At 38.2% G+C, this 25,639-nt stretch overlaps 1 protein-coding gene across 2 annotated transcripts in view; it reads right to left on the bottom strand.

Moving 5' to 3' along the window:
- Positions 1-25,639, bottom strand: part of PITPNC1 (phosphatidylinositol transfer protein cytoplasmic 1) — a 201,596-nt gene that overhangs the window by 5,553 nt on the left and 170,404 nt on the right. The window contains exons 6-9 of one of the 2 annotated variants that reach the window (XM_039326786.1): positions 22,200-22,295; positions 12,245-12,400; positions 7,866-7,929; positions 4,162-4,280 (exon numbers count right to left, since the gene is read on the bottom strand). In XM_039326786.1, coding sequence (XP_039182720.1) covers positions 4,162-4,280; positions 7,866-7,929; positions 12,245-12,400; positions 22,200-22,295 — 435 coding nt within the window. The remainder of the gene's footprint in view (positions 1-4,161; positions 4,281-7,865; positions 7,930-12,244; positions 12,401-22,199; positions 22,296-25,639) is intronic. The other variant, XM_039326785.1, reaches the window with a different exon arrangement.

Below are 25,639 nucleotides of genomic sequence, written 5' to 3'. Positions count from 1 at the left end.
AGAAGGAAAGGAAGAATTGGTTAGGACAACTGGGCATCAGATGGCACCAGCGCAAAGCTTTATTCAGATGGTTTGTCTTTAAGGAGTCACGCCCATCAGTGTGCATGTTTACTTAAGAGGAGCTACGGCCACTAGTTCAGAAGTGCTGCTGAAATCTCAGGAGCCCCAATTGAACATTCCTCTCACTGTTAAGAGTTGTTGGCCACTGAAAGGAGGACTCTGGGACTGCAAAACAAAACTGTTTTTTCAGGTTGAGCGAAAAGCGTAAGATAGCAACATTGGTTTATTTCCAGAATTACGGCAGTTCTTGACTTACGACCACAACTGAACCCCAATTTTTTGTTGTTAAGCAAGGCAGTTGTTAAATGAGTTATGCCACATTTTACAATCCTTTTGCCACAGTTAAGCGAATCCCTGCACCCGTATTTTGATCCCGTGACCATGGGGATGCTGCAATGATTGTTAAGTGTGAAAAATGTTCAAAAGTACTTTTTTCAGTGCTGTTGTAATTTTGAATGATCATTAAATGAATGGTTGTAAGTTGAGGACTACCTATACATTTTTATCTGTTTTTTTTTTTGCTGTTTATCAGGGTCTGAGTAACCTATGCCTATAGAAAAAAGGTATCAATATTGCACTAAAATAGTTGAGATTATAAATGAAACTCCAGTATTTTAAAACTCAACAAAAATATTGTTAAAAATTCAAGTCACTCTAAAGTATACAATTGAAAAAAGCCAACACACATTTCATTCCTAACATGAGAAGGAACGCAATGATGGCAACAAATGAACACTGCCTGCTGCAAGTTAAAATTGGTTGTAAAATATATGGTGCCTTTTTTTTCTAACAGTCATGAATTGTTAGAATTCAGTTGTTATATATAGTAATACACCTGAAATAACTGCATTGCCTAGTTATGGCTACAACAAAAGCTCAATGTAGCCAAATCAGATTCTTTACCTAACTGAAGTATCTTGGGATTTTTATTCAGATATATAAAATATTACAATATTGAATAATTCCACCAGAGGGCAGAGTTATACTTCGTTGCAATGTGTGTTTCCTTCAAACACAACATTACAAATTTCATAGAGTATAAATATCTCTGTGGTTATTTCCTTCTATCAGTTCAAAATCCAAGATGGGTTCAGCAAAGGGCCATATGAGTTTTCTGCACTTCTAGCGAGATTAATGTTTTGAATATCGGGGAAGAGTTTCTTAATCACAAGAAATTCCAGCTTCCTTTGAGTTTCAACTTCCCTGCATTGAGCATGGATTCCTAAGGAAGGTAACTAAGAGAAGTTCAAATACAAATACCAAACAAATGGTTGTTAAGAGCTTTTTGAAACCATATACTCAGGGAAAATCTAATTAGTAAAGTTTTAAATTACCTCTCATCACTTCTGGGAGATAAATAGTGCAAAACACTTTAACAAGAGCAGTTGGTACTGATATCAATATTATGTGGCTCCTCAGTAACTCGGATTAATGGCTGAAGTCATGACAAAGGCAAGAGAGAAGCATGGAAATGGAAACCTACCACAAGACTAGCTTTATTATTTCTTGATTTCTTGATATTTACAGGTATTTCTTGACTTGTGACCATAATTGAGCCCAAAATTTCTTTTGCTAGGTGAGACGTTGGTTAAGTGTGTGTTGCCCCCATTTTACGACCTTTCTTGCCACAGTTAGGTGAATCAATGCAGTTGTTAAGTTAGCAACATGGTTGTTAAGTGAATCTGTTTTCCCCACCGACTTGGCTTGTCAGAAAGTTGCAGAAGCTGATCATATGATCCCAAGACACTGCAAACGTCATAAATATGAACCAGTTGCCAAGCTGGTTGATCATATGTGATCAAAAGTGTGAAAAGGGGTCATAAGTCATTTGTAACTTTGAACTATCACTAAATGAATTGTTGTAAGTTGTGGACTACCTGTATTTAATCTTCGCTGACAAGATAAAACTATCTGTATTTATTTATTTATAACAGGAAAACAAGGTTCAGACATACAGATTTATTGCATCAAAACTGTGGAAATAATTATGAAAGACTTCCAATACCCCCTTTTATTGAACATTTTTTGCCAAAATGAACACTGAGATTTCTTGTCCCTGTTCCTCCCACCCACTCTAGGTTAAGGGATAGGAGGGATTCTCTTTTGGGGAGGAGATATCCTTTCCATCTGTTTCCAGTTTTGATAACAGCCTAATTTAGGATCAAGTTATTTTGACAAAGTGAGATCTTAATACAGATAGTCCTCAACTTACAACACATTTCGTGACCATTTTTCACAGTTACAACCTTCGTAGCATCCCCCATGATCATGTGATCAAAATTCAGACGCTTGGCAATTGGTTCATACTTATAACCATTGCTATGTCCCAAAGTCACGTGATCACTTTTTGCAACCTTCTGACAAGCAAAGTCAATGGGGAAGCCAGATTCACTTAACAACTGGCTTACTAACTTATCAACTGCACTGATTCACTTAATAATTGTGGCAAGAAAGGTTGTAAAATGTGACAAAACTCACTTAACAAATATCTCACTTTACAACTGAAATTTTGGGCTCAATTGTGGCTGTAAGTTGAGGACTACCTACATGTAAAAAGAGAACGTAAAAGGTACATTCTTGTTTACTACAAAAATTTGGGTTTTTTTTTTCAAGAATTCCCATTGCCATTAAAAGATTTATTCTTTGTTTATTCCAGTGTCCAGCTAGGTCAGGGATAGGCAACCTTGGCTCTTTTATGACTCGTGCTAACTCAGGAATTCTGGGAGTTGAAGTCCACGAGTCATAAAAGAGCCAAGGCTGCCTATCCCTGAGTTAGGTGGTATCATTTAGTTAAACATATTAGATTTCCAAAAACTAAACAGAATTAAACCTGGTTAATTTGTGGATCGGGGAATATAAGAAAAAACAGGAAACTAGAATGGATGATTTTAAAAAAATTCTGAAGAAGGCAGTGGCAAAATGCTACCATTGCCAAGAATCTTCTCTATGAAGTTATCCGGAGCTGAGCTTAACTCAAGAAGAGTTTATTTTTCCCAAATTAATGCTTTATTCTTTGGAAATAAAAGGTGCCACCTCCATTTCCTTTCCTTTCCTTTTCCTATTTGATTACTGCTGCTTGAGTGAAATGCAATAATTTAAATGAAATGAGAAAGAAGCTGACTTGCATAAAATAGCAGCCTGATTTATATATAACAAAACATTATGTATTATTACTTATTTTCAACAGGGTATGAAGAATGAACCCATCCGTTATATCTTAGCATTATATGCAAACAAACTGGACCATTATACCTTGTTAAATAAACTACAGTTTAAAGAAATCCTGGCTCAGCAATCTGAACCAGGATATTATCTATTTCTGAAGAAAACTGTAGCATTGGGATATAGATCTCTGATCTAATAGATCTCAGCCAGTAAGAGAAAGGATTGTTCCAGGTATGATACAGACCTCCCATCAATAGGCAGAGAGAACAGAAACAAAATTGCCACATGGTACATTCGGTTAAATTTAACCTGACAATTTAATTTTCCTTGGAGATATCTCACTGCAGCTAAAGATGTGTACGGACATGCAGTGCATCATCCCTTGGGTTTATTTTTTATTCTTAATTCAAGGATAGATGTAATTAGCAACTCAAATGCCATTCACTTTGTCATGTCTTTTTTTTTCAGCGTAGCAGAATGTTCAAGTGAACCACTGTTTTCTTGTTTTATTTCAAACACATACACCTTAAAGCCCCTTAATTTTTTTTTTAATCCCATTGTTAAAATGTTAACGAGAAACTCTTTTGACAAAAGAGAAATGTTTTGAAGGTGTCACAGAGAAACGAGGCATCAGTGCCTCTGTCCAGCTGGCTTAGAAAATAAGAACAATTCAACTTTTAAGAGAAGACTGCAAATGGAAATGCTTGTACATCTCAGGCTTCTACTTGGAGTCAACCCACCAAAATATATAAGCTTGCAAAACCTTTTTCAACCTTGTGTTGATCCTTCCAGAACTTGATGGGGAAAATGCCATAGGAGAGGCAAACAGTTGCAGTGACCAGGGCTACTCCCATAGCAATCTCCTAAAGCTCAGCATGTTTTGTTCCTCGTTTGCATTAGGAGATGGTGGGCAATATTTTTAAAGGCACTACATACACTTCCTTTGGCATGGCTCTCTATTTCATCCACAGGAGATGAATGTTGATTGCACACTTTAATGTTCGTTTTTTCATGCATATTTTTCTCATAACCTCGAACATCATCCAAAGTCATATCTGAAAAAAGTTCAAGACGATGGGACCTTCCATTAATTCAAACTCAATTTTTAATCAAAGGAATAATCTAGGCGGGAAAAAAAGTCCTTCCTAGCAAAAGCCACAAAGCAGGAAGCCAATTCTGGTATCAGTAGGCGAACAGCTAGATAAACCAGCCAAGGAAGGTAAGTTATAAGAAGGATCAGTTAAAAGGAAACACAGTGTAGGGATTGGGGAAATTGGTTATTTCTGTGAAATGGGCTAGGCAAGAAAAGTGCAGGGTGCAGGCTTTGCCAAAGGCAGACATCTTCTAAAATAAATTTAGAAGATTTCCTGGTGGAAGAAAGAGGAAGGATTAAAGAACAGCTCAAAACTCTACTTACCTTGTCAGGAACTTTGCAACACAATTATAGAGCACTACTTTAAATAACATTATGCTCCCTATCAATATATTACATTATTTTAACTCTACCTGGCTTAGACTGTAGAGCAGTGGTTCTTAACCTTTTTGAACGAATTATCCCCTTGAGCCAATGAGGAAGTTGTCATCGCCCCCCCTCCCCCAACATAACCTCTCAATCACAACATAGGAAATATTTCTTCAATTTATGCAAACCCTTTTTTGTTTTCTTTAAAATTGTCGTCAGGACATATCGATTCAAATAATTTATTTCCAGTCTTTCCCCCATATCTCCCATATTCTGGCCAATGGCGTGCCACTGTATGGGTAGAGGCTGCTGCACAATACGCATGAAGATAAGCGATGCGTGTTTACAAAATGTACGGCGTTCTGTACTGAAGCTAGCTGGAGGAACATTTGAAAACACAATTCAATCCACTAATAGCGAGCAATCTGATGTTTTTGTACGACAGATATACAGCAATTCACTGTACGAAAAAGTCTCAAAAGTGTCCCCAAAACTTCTCGCTCCATCGCCCCCTTTTCGTTCCTTCGCCCCCGTGTCGCCCCTTTTCGTTCCATCGCCCCCCTGAAAAATGAAATCGCCCCCTGGGGGGCAATATTGCCCAGGTTAAGAACCACTGCTGTAGAGGATATTGAACCCTGAAGATTAATAGTAGAGCACTTGTGAATAATAGATTAATTGAAAATTTTAAATGCTTTGAAAGTCAAGCTACCATCAGTGTCTCTTCATTTTTTTTTATCGTAAGGCTATCTGGTAAAATTACTCTACACACAATCCAGTTCTCCCACAATAGTGATAACACGAATATGTGGGCAATGTTAAAAACATCTACAGGAACATGTGCACACTGAATTTTGTTCTCTTCTCTGAAGGAAAGAGTGCTCTTATATTGCAGTAGACACCATTACATTATATTCTTTTAGCACTTTTCTGTCTTAGCACACACTAGTAATTCCACTCTCATAATACGTTCCATTAATATTTATATATTCACATATTATCATCGCATTTTGCTTTTTTCTCCCCTTCACTTAAAATTAAGGAGCATTAAAAAGCACTGATCAAAGAAGCTTATAAGCAATGGGACCAGCATGATCAGAAGCATTTGTGCCAAGCAGTGTTCAAGCTCTTCATTAGCAACTTTCAAATTAATGCAAGAAGGCTGTCTTACAGCAAAGCTAACTGTGTATTAGTCAAGAATCTTACACATGTCTACAGGATAGTAGGTCACACTAAAATCATGGCAATATTTGTACACAAGTTTAGGATTGAGGATTAGTCTGCAATTAGAAGATGAAGCTCTTGCATCAACCAAATATGCATTTTAAAATAAATGAGATCCTGAGCAGTTCTATATTAGTCCAGGGAATTCATTTGATACCCCTAAGAAACATATACTTTCTGCGCAGAGGAAATGTTGAAGATTGGTCAAAGTGGTAAAACATCCTAATTCTATACATTAATCTACTGTTATTCAACAATTAACAATCCAAATAAAGAGTTGTCAGGAAGTGTAAGTGCACTGGAAGGCTTCATGCCCACTGCAGCGCTCATGATTCTCATGTATTTACAGTAATTATTTGGGGCCTGCCAAAAAGTTATTAGCACCGTCTGATTGTTCAATCCTGCTTAATAGTTTGATCATCACAGGAAGCTCAGTTATAAGAAATGGAGAGACTGCGACTTTTCTTAAAAGATAAAACAAAAGAACATTTTGACTTTTGCCACAAGACATTTATATAAAATGATAAAAGAGTGGACACCTAGTCTCATGAGAGAAATCAAATTTCAGTGATATTTCCTTTTAAAGATTTCTTATCCTTTTAGGTAAATGAAATTTTAATCTTTGGAAAGTGGTTCAGGTCTGGATAATAAAGGCCAGCTGGGAAGTTCAATTATAAATCTGAATAAGCCTTAGTACTATCGATCACATTGCATTTAATGGAACAAAAGGCCAACTTTCCTGATGTCCAGACTCATTTCACTCCTTTCCCTATTCCATGTTTTCTAGGTTACACAAATAGGGATTTGACTGGTTGATTTCAAATATTTTTTACAGTGAATAACTTTTTTACTTTATTACAGGAAAAATAAGCTTATCTAATATAAAATAATATTAGTTATACTGAAGTTTACAATTTAGTAATTATATATAGTTGATACCTCTGCACAATATGTTTAAAGCTTATTTATTTATTGGTTATTGCATTTATACCAACATATACCTATATTTATCATCCACTGCAACAAATCAGTAGGTTTAAATTGGATCTACTGAATGAGTTTTTTTCAACCCATTTCACAATCTTCAATCTATGAGTGCCCTTATTCAGCACAAAAGTGAACATTATGAACCAGGGCAGACACAATACAGAATTATGGTTTGGAGCTTGGAAGAAAGTCATAAACTTGAATATTTGCTTGTCTCAATTTTGAAGAAGTGGAAACTTCTGCAGAATTGTTGCTTGGCAAGGATATCCCCAACACAGTTAATTATTTCTATTTCACCTTTACTCTAAGCACTCAAGGCCATCCATGTTATTATCTCCCTTCATTTTATCCCCACAAAAATTTCCTAGCCTTAAGATAGATTAGTTGTAAGCACTCAAGGCCATCCATGTTATTATCTCCCTTCATTTTATCCCCACAAAAATTTCCTAGCCTTAGATAGATTAGTTGAGAGACTGATTGGCTGAAACTCAGCTATGTGTTGAGTTTCCATGATTGGGGATAGACTTGAAACTAATCCTAGTACTGTACAACATCTTAGACATTACATCATGGTGCTGGTGCTGAAATTCAAACTCTGTTTTTAATATCACAATTTGCGATTTGGTACTAGTCTTTAAAACAGGTACGTTAGATTTGAACCAGATAGATTTTGAATTTAATTCGAATTAAACTTGCTACTTAAGAGTTACAGATACTAAAGTACACATTTGATAAAATTATGAAACCAATACTGCAGCAGGATTGTATCCAGAGCTGCAAACATATCCTGCAAGTAAGTATAAACATTCTAAAATTCTCCTAGCGTTTTGTCTGAAGGATAGAACATGCTCTCCTTTTGTGTTAACTATTTTAATAAAAACAACTAGAATAAAAATAAGCAGGTCACGCAGTACATGTCTTACAAAGTTTTGTGCTTCTAAATAGTTCTCTTTTAAAAAGCATGACTTACCATACCATTCATCCACCCACGCAAATGCTTGTCGGTGACCAATTAGCAATATGTCTTTGACCACCTAGGAAAATTAAGAAAGATTGAAAGGCTGAGAGAACAAGGGCCAGAAACAATAGTTTGTGGTAGAGGTCGAAACAATAGTATGTGGTAGAGGTAAAAAACATGAAGTATCAGGATCACTTAAAGTCTCTGAAAGCCTTAAGGGATTGTCTTCAGAGGCCATCGGGAACTGTTGCCAAATTTCTAATGAAACAAAACCATGAAATTCAGGGCTGGAGAGTAGAATAATGTTATTCAATATACTTACATTGGAGCAGGGGGCTCCTTTTTAGTGTACAGAGTCTTGCCTGGGTGTCCCAATGTGGTTTTACCCCAGAGTTCATTGCACAATTCTGTTTCTGCTTCTGGGAATCCCACTTTTAATTTCTCCTTCGCAGACATGTGACTCTAGGTTCCCAGCAGTTGCCCACAGTGAGCAAGTCAGGTGGATAAGTTTGGTCTTTGTGCTCTCCTTTGGTTTCCCCCCCCCACACACACACTTAAATCTTCTGACAAATATTTTATCTTTGCTGTAGGGTACTATCCTGGGAAGGAACAACAACAGCAACAGCAGCTCTGCCTGAATAAGGTCAATAACATGAAAACATTTTCCAAGTTCCTGAAGATTGTAGGCAGCCTCTAGTTGTAAGTCTCACAACTAAAACCAAGTGACAAGCTCTTTTGAAGCCTAGATCACACTTTTTCAATTGTTTTCTTTTTTATTTTCAAGAGGCACAGAGGACAAGGTGATAACAAGCTGAAGTCATTAGAGAGCAGCACTTTTGTGTTGTTTAGGTTTTGAGAAATTCTGTAAAATTGGCACTTTCAAAGAGCCCTACTCAACTGTCTTTGAAAAAAAAGTGACATTATATCTCTGCCATTCAACTGTTTCCCACCATGAGAAGTTAGGAAGATGTCAAAAAGAGATGGGGATCCATAGGAATTGAAAGCTGATCTCACCTTGTTTGGTGAGGATCCCCTTGATTTTCCTGACCTCTCACTCTCTTTTCTGCAAGCCCTGGACAATTCCCCCATCCTCTTATGGTGAAGTTGGTGAGTGACTTTGTGGCTAGAACTAAACACCCCTTAACAGACTTACATTAGCTTACTTTCCCATCTTTCACATAGTGGTGAATGATAATTCTTGACAATAGCAAGTAGTAAAGTGAACAAGGTTTGTGCAGTAAGAAGTCCACATTGTCTTTGAGTAGCTGGAGGGAAAAATATGTTCCTGACTTACACGATCAAGTAGAAGAGAACTAGGCAAAAGTTGTCAGCAGGCAACTTTTGAGGGATGGCTCATAAACCAACAGCATGCATTGCATTCTCTTCTACTGTATCCCAAGGTCATAAAACAGTATACAAGTAGTTCTCAATTTACAACCATTTGTTTAGTGACAGTTTGAAGTTACAACGGCACTGAAAAAAGTAACGTATGACTGCTTTTCACACTTATGACTGTTGCAGCCTCTCTATAGTCACGTGACCAAAATTCAGACGCTTGGCAACTGGCATATATTTATGACAGTTGCAGTGTCCTGGGGTCATGTGATCACTTTTTGTGACCTTCTGACAATCAACGTCAATGGGGAAGCCAGATGCATTTAACAACTGTATTACTGACTTAAAAGCTCCAGTGATTCACTTAAGAACTGTGGCAAGAAAGGTCACAAAATGGGGCTAAATTCACTTAACAACTGTCTTGCTTAGCAATGGAAATTTTGGGCTCAGTTGTGGTTATAAGTAGAGAACTACTTGTACTTATATACTAAGATACGATCTTTTTGTAGATGGGGTACAATGTTTTACTTAGTGTTAAATATTACTGTTTAAAATAAATCATCATGGCCCCTAATATATTTAGTTTTGCTTCTAAATCCTGGGGGGGGGGGTATTAAAATGGGGTATTTGGATTCCAGGCAACCTCACTTCCAAAATGCAGTCAAGAATTGGGGCATAATTCATAGAAAGTGAATTTCGCTATTTCTGAAACCTGGAACAGCTGTTTATCATCAGAGTAGATTTATCTGGACTCCATGTATAATCAGTTAAATGCAAATAATCATCAGAAATAGTCCGGCATTTCCTGAAAATAACATCCATATCCTCTTATATTCTGCAGAATTTCCTTTTCCGTTTTCTTCTTCTTTGTCTGTTTCAGACCTTCAATCTAAGATAAGCCAACAATGTGCAGAACTTGCCGACATAAATTACAAACAGATTACATTAGCAAGTAAACAGCATAGCTAAGGATTTATCTCTCTCTTTCATGACCATCAAAGGCATCAAAGGGAAGAGAAATGTTGGTTAGTTTCATTTCATATGCAGGTCTCTGTCAAAATAGACTGAAAAACAGTGCTGCAGTGGGTCAGCAGCCATGGTGCTTGTCTTCAGAAGCTACCTGGGAAAGTATAATCATGCAATTTTGGAAGAAAACTAGGCTTCATAAATTGAAATAATGATAGGGCCTCTAAGAAAGCTTTTTCAAATAAACTATGTATTCTGTCAATAGGATAAAGCTAATCCGATGGGATTAGAGCCAACGAACTGGCACAACTTTCTTGAAGATAAATACTTCAACTGTACAACTTATTTTTTTTTAAAGAAATACGTAAAAGGAAATAGCATTCAATGAAAATGAGTGTTTGCACAGAGAAGGTGGACAGAGATAATTTATTATTTTTCTCTAATTACAGGATGATGACTCAAATGAGGAGAGTTTAACTTGGTGATTCTTTACTCGAAGGGTTGGTGGTACCCACCAACTTGGCAGCCTTAAAAATGGAGTAGGTAAATTCATGGAGAAGATGACATGGAGCAGCAAAGGCTGCAGGTGATCTCCAGGACAGGAGTCACGATTTGCCCTGACATTTTAAAAGTATCTGTTTTCTCTTTTCTTCCTAAAAGAAATCTTGATAATTTTGATTCGGAATCTTCACAATGACATGCAATTCTGAATTCTGGAAAACTAAGTCGTACCAGATAATTGCTTCTCTTGTTATGAGCTTTCAGAAGGACATAATTCACCTCAGTCTTAAGTTTTCCCCTTCAGCTCCTGCCCTAACTTCTTTTTGTTGGCACTGTTTCAAAGTTCCATTGTTTCTTTTTCTGAGTCAATCATTCCTTGCCTTCTGGTTATTGCTTTTAATTCTGCCATCCTTAATTCTTCTTCCTCTCTTTCTTTCTCCTATACACCACTCCATGAAAACTCAGTGGATTTCTAAATGGATTTTCATATATAAATTATCATGGTGCATCTCAGCTGGGCAGAGATTTGTAACATCACTGTAATTGCATGGAGATTTTCATGGAAATAACTCACATTATAATTAAAAAAATACTATATTTTGAAATAAATGTACACGTTATTTCCTGCTTTTTTTTTTCTTTTTGCGTTGTTAACCTTTAGTACAAGGCTTTTCAACCTTTTCACAGATTGTACCACTTTTAGCCCTGCTTTAGTAGATATCCCTTGTGGTTGTGTTTAATCCTTGAATCAACTTACTGCAATCCTGATGTCATGTCAAACTCTGTTTCAGTTTTGGTGGTGTTTTACACATTAGAACCCTGAGTAAATATAATGAGAGAGACTTTCCTCACCAGAAAACCTCAGACCTTTCTGTAGCTATATAATAACTTAGCAAGATAGCAATATTTAGCCTGGATCTTCCTGTTTCCTAGCTGGCTAACCAACTATATTATCCTTATTGTGGTATAGCAACTATTTTGAGGATAATTGGCATGAATTTCCTGTCTCTCTCCTAAAATCCTGATACTTCCCTTAGGAATTAATCAATGATGGAGCAAAACTAATCACGTGAATGCATTCCCCTCGGAACTGTGAGAACTCAGAACAAAGTATAGATGGCATAGCCCTATAGTGGATTAAACAGGAAAAACTATTTGGTTTATTTGTGGTACACAAAGGACAGACAGGATTGTTTAAATCATGGGCTCAGTGGTCGGATTCAAATATGTGAACAACCGGTTCTCTTTATGGATGCCACTTCCAGAAGTCCATTCTTGGCCTGGGCAACAAAAAATTAGCTACCGATTCAGCCGAAGTGGTGCGAACTGGCTGAATCCCACCACTGCATGGGCTGATATGAGGCCTACATCACAGGATCATAAGGAAACATAAGGTAGTCTGATGCCAAAGTAAGTGGAAAGTGACTAAAAGTCATAGTAGGTAATTGTAAACATTTGTAAATATAGTCACATCAACTTTCTGCATAATGTTCACAGCTGATCCTACAACTTGCTGCAATTTTCTCCACGTAAAAGCTATACAGGATAGATGGGGGGGGAACAATCTGCGGACACTGTCCTTTACTCACCTTATGGACAAACTGCTCAACTCGAGTTTGAAGTCCCCACACTTCAAATTTCACAGATACAAGTTTGTAGGAGCACATAATGGGGTCTTGAGTTTCTCTCCAACCTTCTTTTAATAGGCCTCTCCCAGTCTTCTCTGATTTGAAGCATTTAGGATCCTATTGAGAACAAGAAGACTGAGTGAACAGCCTAATTAACATTGAAGTCTACCTTTGAAAAAAAATAACCACTTGTTGTTATAAGTCCTTGACGTACGACCACAATTGAGCCCAACATTTCTGACGCTAAGTGAGACATCTCTTACATGAATATTACCCCATTTTACGATCTTTCTTGTCACATTTGTTAACTAAGTTGTTTAGTTAGTAACATGGTTGTTCAGTGAATCTGGTTTCTCCATTGAATTTTCTTGTCAGAAAGTCACAAAAAGTGATCACATGACCTGGGACACACTGCAACTGTCACAAATATGAGTCAAATGCCAAGCGGCTGAATTTTAATCACATGACTATGGGGATGCTGCAATGGTCATAAGTGTGAAAAACAGTCATAAGTCATTTTTTTCAGTGCCGTTGTAACTTTGAATGATCACTAAATGAACTGTTGTAAGTCAAGGACTACCTGTACTAGTAAGAATGAAACTTCACAAACTTATTTCTATCTATGTCAGGAACAATGTTCACTTTGTGTTTTTTCCCCCTGTATTTATAATCATTACAGCTGGAAGCTGGTTGCTTGGAGAAGCAGACTGGAGATTTTAGCAAAACAACTATATTAATCCCAATTCTTATTCTTAAATCATTATTGAAGCATTTTTCCTAGCCCCATTTAACATTATCTCTAAATTGTATTTGTGAGTTTGGCAGACATATACATAAAATAAAATAATAAAACAAAACAAAATAAAAACTAATTTACATGAAAGCTGGGACATGACCACTAAAGTAATGACAAGGATAGAGAAAACTCGAACAGCATTCTTCAAAAGGAAAAAGGTCTTCTGCAGTCAGGACATAAGCCTAAGATTGAAAATCAGGCTTGTCAGATGTTGTATTTTTTCTATCTTGCTCTATGAGAGTTGGTCTCTGACAGAAGGCCACCTGAAGAGACTAGAAGCATTTGAAATGTGGATTTACAGGTGGCTGTTATGTATAAGCTGGGTTGACAAGATCAGAAATGAGGAGGTGATAACCTGCCTGGGAAAGCCAAGGGAAATCATCAAAACAATTAAAAAACGAAAGTTAGAATATTTCGGACATGTGATGCGACACCCAGAAAAATATGGCATACTCCATTTAATCCTCCAGGGAAAGACTGAAGGCAAACGAGGCCCAGGCAGAAGAAGAACATCGTGGCTTCAAAATCTAAAGGACTGGTTTACTTTTTTGTGCGGCTGCTGATAAAAACAGAATCACCAACATGATCGCCAACGTCCGATAATGGATATGGCACAACAACAAGAAAAAAATAATAAAATAATAATATAAAATAAAATAAAATAAAATAAAGAAGGTGTAAGCAAATAAAGAACTGAACTGGGGGAGAAGGTGTTGATTGTCAGTTGAGAAGATTCTTGCACACAGCCTACAGAAATAAATCTTCACGCATGGATGTGCCTGACATGATATAGGAGATGACCAAGCTGAGCCTGAAGGCTGGAGTCAAACACATGAATCAGCTTGGAGTCACTATGTCCTTGTAAGAGACCTATGTCCAACCCCCCCCCCCCGAAGTCTGTTGACTCCTATCTGGCACCATTTTGCCTTGACCATTAGTAGTTCAGATTCTTGTTTATAGGTAGCATGAAGTAAACTTGTAGTTCTTTTGAATTCTATCCTGGTTCCTAACTTCTTGCACCTGAACCATGAACCCAACTGGATCTTCCTATATCTAGAACTAGGGCCTGACATTTGCTTAATAACCACACGATTTACTTAACGATAATGACTGCTGTGACATGCTTTACCACCATTGTAAAAATGATTGTAAAATCAAGTCCGGTCAAATGATGCCTTGACTTACAATCACAATGTTTTAGGATCATAGCTCCACTATGGTCATAAGTCAAGGACTACCTGTATCTTCTTTGGTACCAAATAAAAATAGGTTTGCAATGATCACAAAATAGTATAGTCACGTTAAGCTGTACAAGGATCAGGGCAGAGGTAGTATATTGACTGGGTGATGATATTCCTGTTCAAAATTGTAAATATAGGCTAAAATTGAACACATTCTAGCAGGTTTCCATTATATATTATTTTTGTTGTAAATATATGCATTCAATTGGAACAGAGTAAGATTTATTAATAGGTGTGATCTTTTTGAAAAGTTTAACCTGCTTGAATACTCTTTGGGTTAATGGATAATGTATTTGCACATTTTAATTTTGATATTTCGGATAGATTTGCAACTAGCTCAGGTAGTTTTGATACCAGATAATTCTCGGCTTTCCACTCTCCAAATGCTCATCTCATTCATAATCCTGACAATCTAAAAGAGCTTCTTCTATCTATGTATTTGAAAGTAGGTTTTCCAAAATATATTTGGCACACTTCTCTCCTCCACTCCCACACCAAAAATAATTACATTTGGCGGCTTCTCTTTTTTCCCCTCTCTTTGATTCCAAAACAAATAAAGCACAGATAAAGCAGTACATCTGCCTTGGGAGTGCTCAAGACTTGAAAGTGCTATTTTAAAACATCCTGTGCTTGGCAACACAATGTACTGAAAACACAGAGCAATTTGTGCTATTTGAAAGGAAAATTAATTCCATCGAAATGAGTTTGCCACATAAATTATGTTTGACTGAAGCCCAGAAGAGAGCATTGGAGAATTCTAACATGAGTGATTGAAAAAGGTCTCTAACATAACACTTGCAGAGCAATTATAAAGTGAATCTTAAGTTAAACCTAAGTGGGTGGTTTTGCTTTTCACAGGTACTTTATGACAATTGGGAAAGAACACAGTGAAAAACATGTCTATGAGACTAAAAAGACTAAAAAGTTTTATTGCTCTTGAAGCCTTAGGTGTAAGTGGTACCACTGATATTATAAGAAAAACTCTATATGCTTAAGGGAATGTTATGTGTTTGTGTCTACATGTGTGTCACACGCATACATACACATACATATATAATTCTAAGGCACCTGACAAATTGATTTAGAAACTCTTGCAAATCTCTGATAATCTACTAATTTAGACAAAAACAATAATGAAATATAGATAGTTCTTGACTTACAACAGTTTATTTAATGACTGTTTGAAGTTACAACAGCATTGAAAAAGGGACTTAGGAGCATTTTTCACACTTACGACTACTGCAACATTCCCATGGTCACGTGATTAAAATTCAGATGCTTGGCAACCAATTCGTATTTATGACGGCTGCAATGTCCCAGGGTCATGTGATCCCCTTTTGCAAGTTTCTGACAAGCAAAGTCAATGGAGAAGCCAGATTCACTTAACCACTGTGTTGCTAAGTAAACAACTGCAGTGATTTACTTAACAACTGTGGCAAGAAAGGTCGCAAAATGGGGCAAAACTCACTTAACAGCTGTCTCGCTTAGCAACAAAAATGTTGGGTTCAATTGTGGTCCTAAGTCGAGGATTACCTGTACTACATCTACAAAGTAGACATTTATTGCAGGATTTCTTCCCTTTACTAGTGAACTAGCATCTGTTTGTATGCATCTGCTAAGAGTATTCAGCTAGAATCTAGCCTGGAGGAGACACACACTTCTGATATTTCATACTGTACACATTTCTTATTTATAGTTTAGTAGTCTACAAAGGGTGCATAAATCAAGATTCTAAATTGGGAGATCTGGGTTGACTTCATCAAGCTACTGTTGTAATATTTTTATGATATCCTTTTTGTTATTGGATTTGGCTGGGGTTTTTTTTTTTGCTATTGTTAGATTTCTGCTGCTAAGTAAGATATTGATTGAGTTTTGCCCCATTTTACCTTTCTTGCTGCACTTGTTAAGTGAATCACTGCAGTTAAGTTAGTAACACAGTAGATCTGGCTTCCCCATTGACTTTGCTTAACAGAAGGCTACAAAAAGGTGACCTCATGATCCCGGGACACTGTAGCCATCATAAATACGAGCCAGTTGCCAAGTGTGCAAATTTTGACCTCACGACCACAGGGAAGCTGCAATGGTCATAAGTGTGAAAAACTGTCACAAATCACTTCAAACGGTCACTATAAATGAATGGTTGTAAGTCGAGGATGACCTCTATTGTTTTATTTGATCTTCTTACTGTAAGGGAAGGAAGGAAATGTAAGCTCCTTAGAATCTCTCTGGATTGGAATAAGATATGAACTCTATTAAAATACCGATACTTTTGATCCATACCATACCAGAAAATCAGACCTTAAATCCGTTTTTAAACTTTTTTTTTTTTTTTGCAAAAAGGGAAGAGATTTGTGTTTTGATGCAAAACTGAGGGAATAGACAAGAAGAGTAAGCTAAGATTGGTGGTTGTTTCTGCAAACCCTGTACTGTATATGTACAAGGAAGCGAATACACTTATTATATTCTTGGTGGTTATAAATATAGAGAGCCAGTTTCATGCAGTGGTGAAGGCACCAGGCTAGAAACGGGGATGACTGAGTTTTTTCCCGCCTGAGCTATGAAAGCCAGGTGGGGTGATTTCACTCTCTCTGAGCCCAATTCACCTCCCGGAGTGGTTGTTGTGGGGAAAATAGGAGGAAGGAGTGTTAGGAATGTTTGCCATCTTCAGTTTACTTATAATAATAATGAAGGTGGGATATAAATAGATAAATAAATAAACCCACTTTTGAAAAGCCTTGATAAGAAAACTGCAAGGACCTATCCAGGCAATGACCAAGGACTCAATTTGAGTTGAAAGTACACAGATATTTAGAGAGCCAGTTTGGTATAGTGATTAAGGCAGGGGTCCCCAACCCCCAGTCCATGGACCAGTACCGGGCTGCAGCATGCCAGCAACCGGTCCACACAAACAAGCAAAGTCCCATCCGCGAGATGTAGGCAGCACACAAAACCACGCACTCTCCGGTCTGTGGAAACCCCTCTCTCCACGGAACCGGCCCCTGGTGCCCAAAAGGTTGGGGACCTCTGGGTTAAGGCATCAGGCTAGAAATGAGAGACCACAAGTTCTAGATCTGCCGTGGGCACAAAGTCAGCTCAGTTTCCTTGGGCCTGTAACTTTTTCTCGGCCTTAAGAAGGAAGCAATGGCAAACCCACTTCTGAAGATCGTCGCCAAGAAAACTGCAGGGACTTGCCCAGGCAGTTTCCCAGAATCGGACACAACTGAATGGAAGAAAGAAATGTTATAAACAGTCAGAATAGTCCTGCTTCATTTTGATGGCTCTGAGGAAGTCTCGTCTTCTTGAGGTGCCCATCGAAAGTAGTGCCTCTTTTCACAGGATTATAATTTTATCTATTTTATTTTTAGATCCTTGTGTGTTAATGATGCTATGCAAATGGATAAGTATGACTGAATGTAATACCGGATGCAACATTCAGCTTCCTGAAAATTTTTATCTTTTCCAATGGAACTTTCACGTGGCTCCTTGTGGCTGAAGGAAAGCAGAGGAGTGTATATGCAACGGCAATAAAATTTTAGAAAACAATTAAATAACATTTCTAGTGAACAGGAATGTAGTCAATGTGTGTTACATGGTTTCCTCTCACGGGAGAAGCAACATAAAATAAGGCAAACACAAGGAAAGCAGGCAGACCCTCTTTATTTGCATGAACTAACAGCTCTTAACTTTTTGTTTCCTTAAAACAAAGTGTGAATAAAACAAAAAGTTAAGAGCTGCTAGTTTTTTGGCAAATAAAAACGTTTGTTTGTTACCGTCTTTTTCGTAGAGTCAGAAGGATTGCCATCTACAGTAGCTCAGCACTATTGTTGCAAAAAGTTGAACTTCTGTATCCTCTCAAGTTTTGGAAAGCAGGAGGGAATGCTCTTTGTGACTGATTGCTACCAGCAATATCTATGTCATGTTTACTGTTTTAATCCAAATATTACATTGGGAGTTTAGATGTGAGAGACTGTGGGAAGGAAAGCAAGGAGCAGGAGGTGTAGTACATATAAGAAGAAGCAATACAGTCAGGTTGTGAAAGCTCTGGAAAGAAAGAAACTCACAGGGAATTCACAGTAAGTCTGGCTGGGAATAGTCTTACAGTTTTCACAATTAGTATTTTTTTTTTATTTTTTATCTTAGATTAGCATCTGAGAGGTCTTTCTGAAATCCACATGCTTCTTTGGTTTGCTAACTATATGGGGCTGGACAGCATGCCATTCAGATTCCAATGTTTGGAGTGGCATTTAAGAGGAAGGAAGGTCGCATTTGACAATTTCTTACTACTTGCAACCACTATGAATTCAGCAAAACTTTGCTGACCAATCTCCAGAATATCTTCTCTCCCTCCTCTGTGTACAAGAGGCAGTGCAGGACTCGGATGTTTCTTTTTTTTAATCCAGGAGAGAGCAATAAAGCTGTTTTAATAGTAAAGGGACTGACTGTGTTCCTACTGCTGTGCAGGTAGTCCTTGGTTAACGAATTGTTCAGCGACCGTTCAAAGTTATGAAAGCACTGAACAATAGTCCTCAGAGTTCTGGCTGTCCCAGACCCCCCACACTCACACAATCACAATCACAATCTAGCTCACACTTACGATGGTTGCCGTTTTCTGCAGTCTTATGATAGCCGTTTGTGACTTTCCCTGCTGGCTTCCTAGAAGCAAAGTCAATAAGGAAGCCGGCAGAGAAGATTGTAAGTTGTTCCTCTAAGTTGCCCCCCACTCCCACTGCTTTTCCCCCTGAGGACCTCAGCTACAGAGTAGTTCCATGGTGCACATCCATAGCATCTCCTGCCCACATTTCATAGTGCACAAATGCCTGGCCACACTGGCATGGTGCTGCATGGGCCACCAATGGCCCCTTCATGCACTAGTCCCACTATGCTTATGCTGCAGCAGACGCTTACTTGCCCACTGGCCGACTTGCAAATTCCTGCAGCTTCTCCACTGATTTTGCCTGTTGGAAACTGGCAGAAAGATGCAAGGAGGTCCTCTCTTAACAACCTGAAATCCTCACTTAATTATGCCTTGGAGAATGCCAGGATTGCTGTGGCTAAGCGAAGCAGTCGTATGACATCGTATATTATAACTCCATCACATAGTGATGGGAATTCTAGTCCCAGTTACTATCGTTAAGTGAGAATTACCTGTAGTGCAATCCCTCTTTCAAGAGAGCTAACCTGCTTAGCCCTGGTTCTTACGTCAGGCTTTAAGACATTTTAACAGAAGTTGCATGGGAGCAAGCAAGCCAGCCAGCCAGTGAAGGGGCACTGTAGTTTGGAAGGGGCTTCGTTTCTCTTGCCAGCCGGATCTATTGTAGGAACACAGCATGCTGTCCCAGAAAAACACTTGGCATCTATCTGTATATTTACAGAGTAGAATGAAAAATATCAGAAGACTCATATGGGGGCGTTGTAGGAGATTTTTAAAAAGTTCTAGCCATAGGTATACTTGTGTGAGAGGTCAAGTTCCAACCGTTACATCTTTTTTAAAAAATGTGATTTTGAGTCCCACTAAGAGAAGAAGCAGTCCTCTCTCTAACATAAGGAGTCTACCTAGTGAAGGTGAAAGTTGGAATTCTGGATTCTGCCCAACACACATTTAGGAAAGCGATTGGTGGTTAGCTTTCCCATTGATAGGTGACATTGTGTGGGAAGAGAAATAATCCATCATTTACTGCTCTGGAAGTCTTCTGCATGACATTGTTTGAGGACAGCAACACTATTGGCTGAAGAGTGATAAAAGCAGATGTGGAGGGCACGATTTTTATGTTGACATACTTTCTTCCCTGTCTCAAGGATGGAGGAACACTCACAAATGTGGTTGTATGGACAAGCCCTATGTCAGTCTTTGCTGCAGAAGCCATGCCTCTTGAACTGAAAATTTCCAGAACATGATCTGAAGAACTGATGCCATTTGGCTGACAAGAGACAAGGGCCACTGCTTTTTTTGTAAAAAAAAAAAAAAAAAAAGGTGCTGGAACTCACACACATCATACAACCCGCCTTGCCTACCCTATAAGGATCCATCCAAAAAAAGGTGCTGGAACTCCGTTCTGGGCGTTCTATGACAAAAAAAGCCCTGGACAAGGCTATAAGACTTACAAACACTGAAGTGAATTATGAAAATGCATTGCATCCAAATGATATCTCTCTATTTAGGGTTTGTGAAAGGATTTTTCAGTGCTGAAGTTAAAAACATGGAATATCAGCAAAGTGAATTCACAATCTGCACTGACTTCTGGAGGCCAGCCATTCACTGTTTAGGACAGGGGTAGGCAACCTTGGCTCTTTTATGACTCGTGGACTTCAACTCCCAGAATTCCTGAGCCAGCCATGCTGAGGGGAAAGGGGGAGGTTTCCAAGCTGAGCCATGCTGGCTCAGGAATTCTGGGAATTGAAGTCCACGAGCCATAAAAGAGCCAAGGTTGCCTACCCCTGGTCTAGGAAATTTCTCCTTAGTTCCGGGTTGGTTCTCCCCCCACTTCCCCAAAGTGAGGTTGGTTTCATCACTCCTGAGTTTCCAAGGTTTCTTAAGACCTGGTTATGCCAGCAAGCCCCAGCCAGGGGCTGGTGAATTTGTGAGGTGGCTCTATTATTATTAACTTCCCTTTGTTGCTATTTCTATATTTTGCTCTCTTTTTTAAAAAAATATTTTTTAAATGTTTTCATAATTAATAAGTGGTTTTATGTATTCATTCATAGTTTTAACTTTATTGTATGCCATCCAAAGTCACTTATGATGGGACAGATGGCTGTATAAATTAGATAGATAAATAAATGAACTCTAGATACCTCTAATGAGTTGCTTTCAAAATATACACATGCAAACATGAACAGCATCTGAGTTATAAAGAAGAGAAATTCGATGCCTAACCATGAAAAATCTTTCCTAAATTACTACATAATCTAAACAGCACAGGTAGTCCTTGACTTAGGACTATAATTGAGCCCGGAATTATGGCCATTAGTCATTGAAGTCATTAAGAGAGTCATTATGTGACTGGCTCTGATTTTACAATATTTTTACAACAATTATTAAGCAAACACTACAGTCATCAAACACCCAATGGGTGTTTTTTTTACTGGAAACTGGAAGTAAATACCAGAAATCAGCAAAAAAGTAAAAAAATCGTGGTCATGTGACTAGGGGACGTACAAATGGCCGTAAAATTGAGCTGCTTACCAACCATCCAAAATGCAATAGTGTGACTGTATGTGCATATGTTTGTGTATGTGGCTTTGCAACTTTGAAATCAAGTCCTAAGTACTTTGGGGGGGGGGGAAGGGAGCTCCATTTTAACACTGAATGTTCGCTAAGTGACTGATTGCAAGTTGAAGACTCCCTGTAGAGTAGTGCCTAAAAGCCACTGAGAGTGAAGGTTTAAAGAGGTTTAATGCAGGTAACAAGAGGTCAAACCCCAGAGTACTTATTTTAAAAAATGCAGTAGATAGAATGAAGGCAAACAGATGAAAAGGAAGCAGTCTGGGAATTGTGGGCAGAAAAATCATATATTGCTATTGTAGGGACAACATGGAACTTAGCACCTACTCCAGGCAGACAGTGCTACAGTATGTGTTGCCTTTGTGCTCCCCAAACATAGCTAGTTGGCTTTTGATAACCCAGGAAGCTAAACAGGCCTTTGGTCTGCTCTAACAGAGTCTTTCTCATATGCTTTAAATACAGCACAAATGTATGATCCAAATTATCAGACATTTGCATATGATATGTTGGAATATTTCTTGGTTTCAACTGGTTCCAACTTGGTTCCAACTGGCTGTTCCAACAGCCAAACTACTCCAGGATGGGAACATTCACCTTTGGGTGTTTTCATGAGTTACTTGCACAATATCAGTCAAAGGCATTATGTCCCTTACTTACTTCTGATTCTTTGTAATAGCGCTCAGGAATTTCATCACAGGCAATATCAATGAAGCAGACTTCTCGGTCAAGATCTTTGGCTTCGTTATCAAATATCTGCAAGATTTAAAATAAAAACACTTAAACGTTTTAGTAGACATATATTCTGAAGCTAAACTCTGTGGATATTGTGTACTGGCACAACTTGTTTCAAGGAACAAACCTACTGATTTCAAAAGTGGCAGGATATGTTCTTGGCCTTGGTTCCTAATTATAGGTTAGCCGTTGACAAATTGTGCAGGTTGCTGGCAATAACTTCAATGCACAAAACCCAAATTTACTTCATGCCTCGAACCCGTTTTCCATGTTATTCTCATAAGCGACAGCATGAAAATGTGATTTAAGAGGTAAGATAGAAAAAAAAATCAGAGGTAAGCAGCCCTTTACTAGCCCTTTCAGAGTAGAAGTAAATGTTTCCCTATACCAGGGGTTGGCAACCTTGGCTCTTTTATGACTCGTGGACTTCAACTCCCAGAATTCCTGAGCCAGCATAGCTCAGCTTGGAAACCTCTCCCTTTCCCCTCAGCATGGCTGGCTCAAGAATTCTGGGAGTTGAAGTCCACAAGTCATAAAAGAACCAAGGTTGCCTACCCCTGACCTATCCAGTCGTGTCCAACTCTAGGACACAGTGCTCATCTCTGTTTCTTGGCCAAGGGAGCCAGTGTTGTCCAAAAACATTTTTCATGGTCATGTGGCCAGAATGGCTATATGCCAAAGGCACCCAGAACACTATTACCTTCCCACTGAAGTGCTACATATTTATCTACTTGCATCTGCATGCTTTCGAACTGCTAGATGGGCAGGAGCTGGGGCAAGTAACAGGAATTTACCCTTTCATGTGGCGCTTGAGTCTCAAACCTGGGCTGTCAGCTTTCGAGCTGACAAGCTAACCGCTTAGCCATCACACCCCCTTTGAGAGTAAACCTATTATTATTCTCCATTGCTGTGACCTTGATATATGCTTCTAAAACATTAACCCTATTTTTGCACAAATAAATACATATTGTTCAATCCACAACTTCTGGGCTAAAAAGAATGTTCCAATTGGATTTGATTTGGGGGGAGCAGAGTCACTGAACATTTACAGAATTTGCTTCATTTATTTCTTATAAAGCTGCCTCATCGTTCCCAACCTCTTGATGTGTCATTCATTCCAGCTGAAAGCTAACCATTAGCCCTAATCAGCCAGTCTCTCTGAGCTACAGGCTCTGGTATCAAGATACCCCATTATCCATTGAAAGCAAATTAAATATTCCTGGCACTCAGAACTGCCTTTCTGCCCGCTCTTCCTGTCTAAATAAATGTCATACACCGATAGGACAAAGGCCTCTAAACATTTTTCTCAAGGGAAGCTTACTGCACTTGGTGAGAGCAAATAAACATAATAATAACAATAATAACAATAACAATGACGATGTTGGAAGGGACCTTGGAGGTCATCTAGTCCAACCCCTGCTCAGGCAGGAAACCTGGCCTATATAATTTCAGACAAATGGCTGTCCACTTTCTTCTTAAAAACTTCCAGTGTTAGAACAGTCACAGTTTCTGGAGGCAGGTTGTTCCACTGATTAATTGTTCTAACTGTCAGGAAGTTTCTCCTTAGTTCTAGGCTGCTTCTCTCTTTGATTAGTTTCCATCCATTGCTTTTTGTCCTGCCTTCAGGTGCTTTGCAGAATAGCTTGAATAATCCCAAATATTTTGAGATTCTATTCTAGGTACAGGTTATTATCTCTACAGATGTTTATGGTTCAAGTTCTCAGTACCTTCAAGGATCATATGCTCTAGGGAGAATTGGTGTGCCAAATATGTGCTGCCTGATATGGGATAGCAATAGCACTTAGACTTAAACACTGCTTCATTGTGCTTTACAGCCCTCTCTAAGTGATTTTACAGAGTCAGCCTATTGACCCCAACAATCTGGGTCCTTATTTTACCGACCTCGGAAGGATGGAAGGCTGAGTCAACCTTGAGGCGGTGAGACTCGAACTGCCAAACTGCTGGTGGTTGGCAGTCAGCAGAATCAGCCTGCAGTACTGCATTCTAACCACTGCACCACCAGGGCTCTGCTGCAGATCCCTTACCTCTCCCTGAACACCAGCAGGAGACAAGATGAAGGCCTTTTCAGTTATAACCTAGAATAGGTGCCTGGTTAGAACATTTAGGAAAGCTGTTAAGGCAGTTTCTTCTATAAAAACTTTGGAATGGAGCTTATTTACTATTTTGTAATTTTATTGCACCTTTTATGGCTTCATCAGACGCTAAAATCGCCCAGAATTGTCAGCTGAGATAGCACAGAAATAACAATGAAGCCAAATTAAACAAATGATTTATTTTTCTTTTCTTTTTGCTCCTTCCTCCTTCTGGTTAACAAAATAAAGTTAAATCTACATTGGCTTTTCAACATACCCATCTACAAAAATTCAAAGCACCGTAATACAGTACACACATTGGATAAGTACAGATGACCAATCTCATCATCACTTTGTAAAGTGTGCTAGTATGTGGTAACCTTGTCTTGTAGGGAGGCAGTTGCCTCACTAAGGTCATCTGTTGAATATGAATGTCTGATGTGAGATTTGAGTTACAGATCATCTGCCTAATGGCTGGATGGCAAAGAACTCTGCTTCCGTAAGATATTACTTTCATCTTCCCGATCAATTTTAAGTGGATCCTAAATCTAATAGATTTCACTCCTGGGATGTCTGAAGTTTTTATTCATGTATAATTTACTCTTGTATTCAGAGGGAGGTTTTTATCTCTTAGCTTGAAACACTCTCTGCTGTGACAGCATGGTCTGTGCATTTTTGATTTGATTTGTTTATCTAATACTTTATTGTATTTTAAATGATTTTAGAGGGTACTTTTTGCTTTGATATTGTGAAATTTATTTACATAAATAAATACCTACATCGGAAATAAGAAATGGAGCTATTTATATACTAACTCAATGTAGATAATTATTGCTTCTAGCCAAATATTCCCTGAAACATTTAAGAGTCTGTAGAGGGGATAATTTCATTAATTGTGCAGTTGAGCTGGGGATATTTAAAAGTTTTTAAAAGGAAAATTAAAGTTCATGGGGAAAAGCAGAAGGCTTTCCAACCACTTTTTTTTTGTGCTGGCAAAGAGCAGAAAGCAAATGGCAAGAACATTCTGTGTTCCTAACAATGTCAGGATTATAGAACAGACTCAGAAATATTATGATATGAAAGAGAAATTAGAGAGGCATGCCTTTTGGAAGTAATATAATATAGCAATATAAAACACTATGACTAAACCAAATCAAGAATTTTCAAGAACCAAAAGTGAATTATAAATTATTAACCTTTATAAAAATGTCAGGCATTTCTTTATTATGGTATTTACAAAGCTATTTGCCCAGTATTGATGGTAATGAAATC

This window comes from Crotalus tigris, unplaced genomic scaffold (genome assembly GCF_016545835.1).
Source record: "Crotalus tigris isolate CLP2741 ecotype Arizona unplaced genomic scaffold, ASM1654583v1 scf7180000024345.2110221, whole genome shotgun sequence".
NCBI classification, from domain to species: domain Eukaryota; kingdom Metazoa; phylum Chordata; class Lepidosauria; order Squamata; family Viperidae; genus Crotalus; species Crotalus tigris.
The sequence above is the reverse complement of the archived record's forward strand: the minus strand, read 5'-3'. Positions and strand labels throughout refer to the sequence as shown.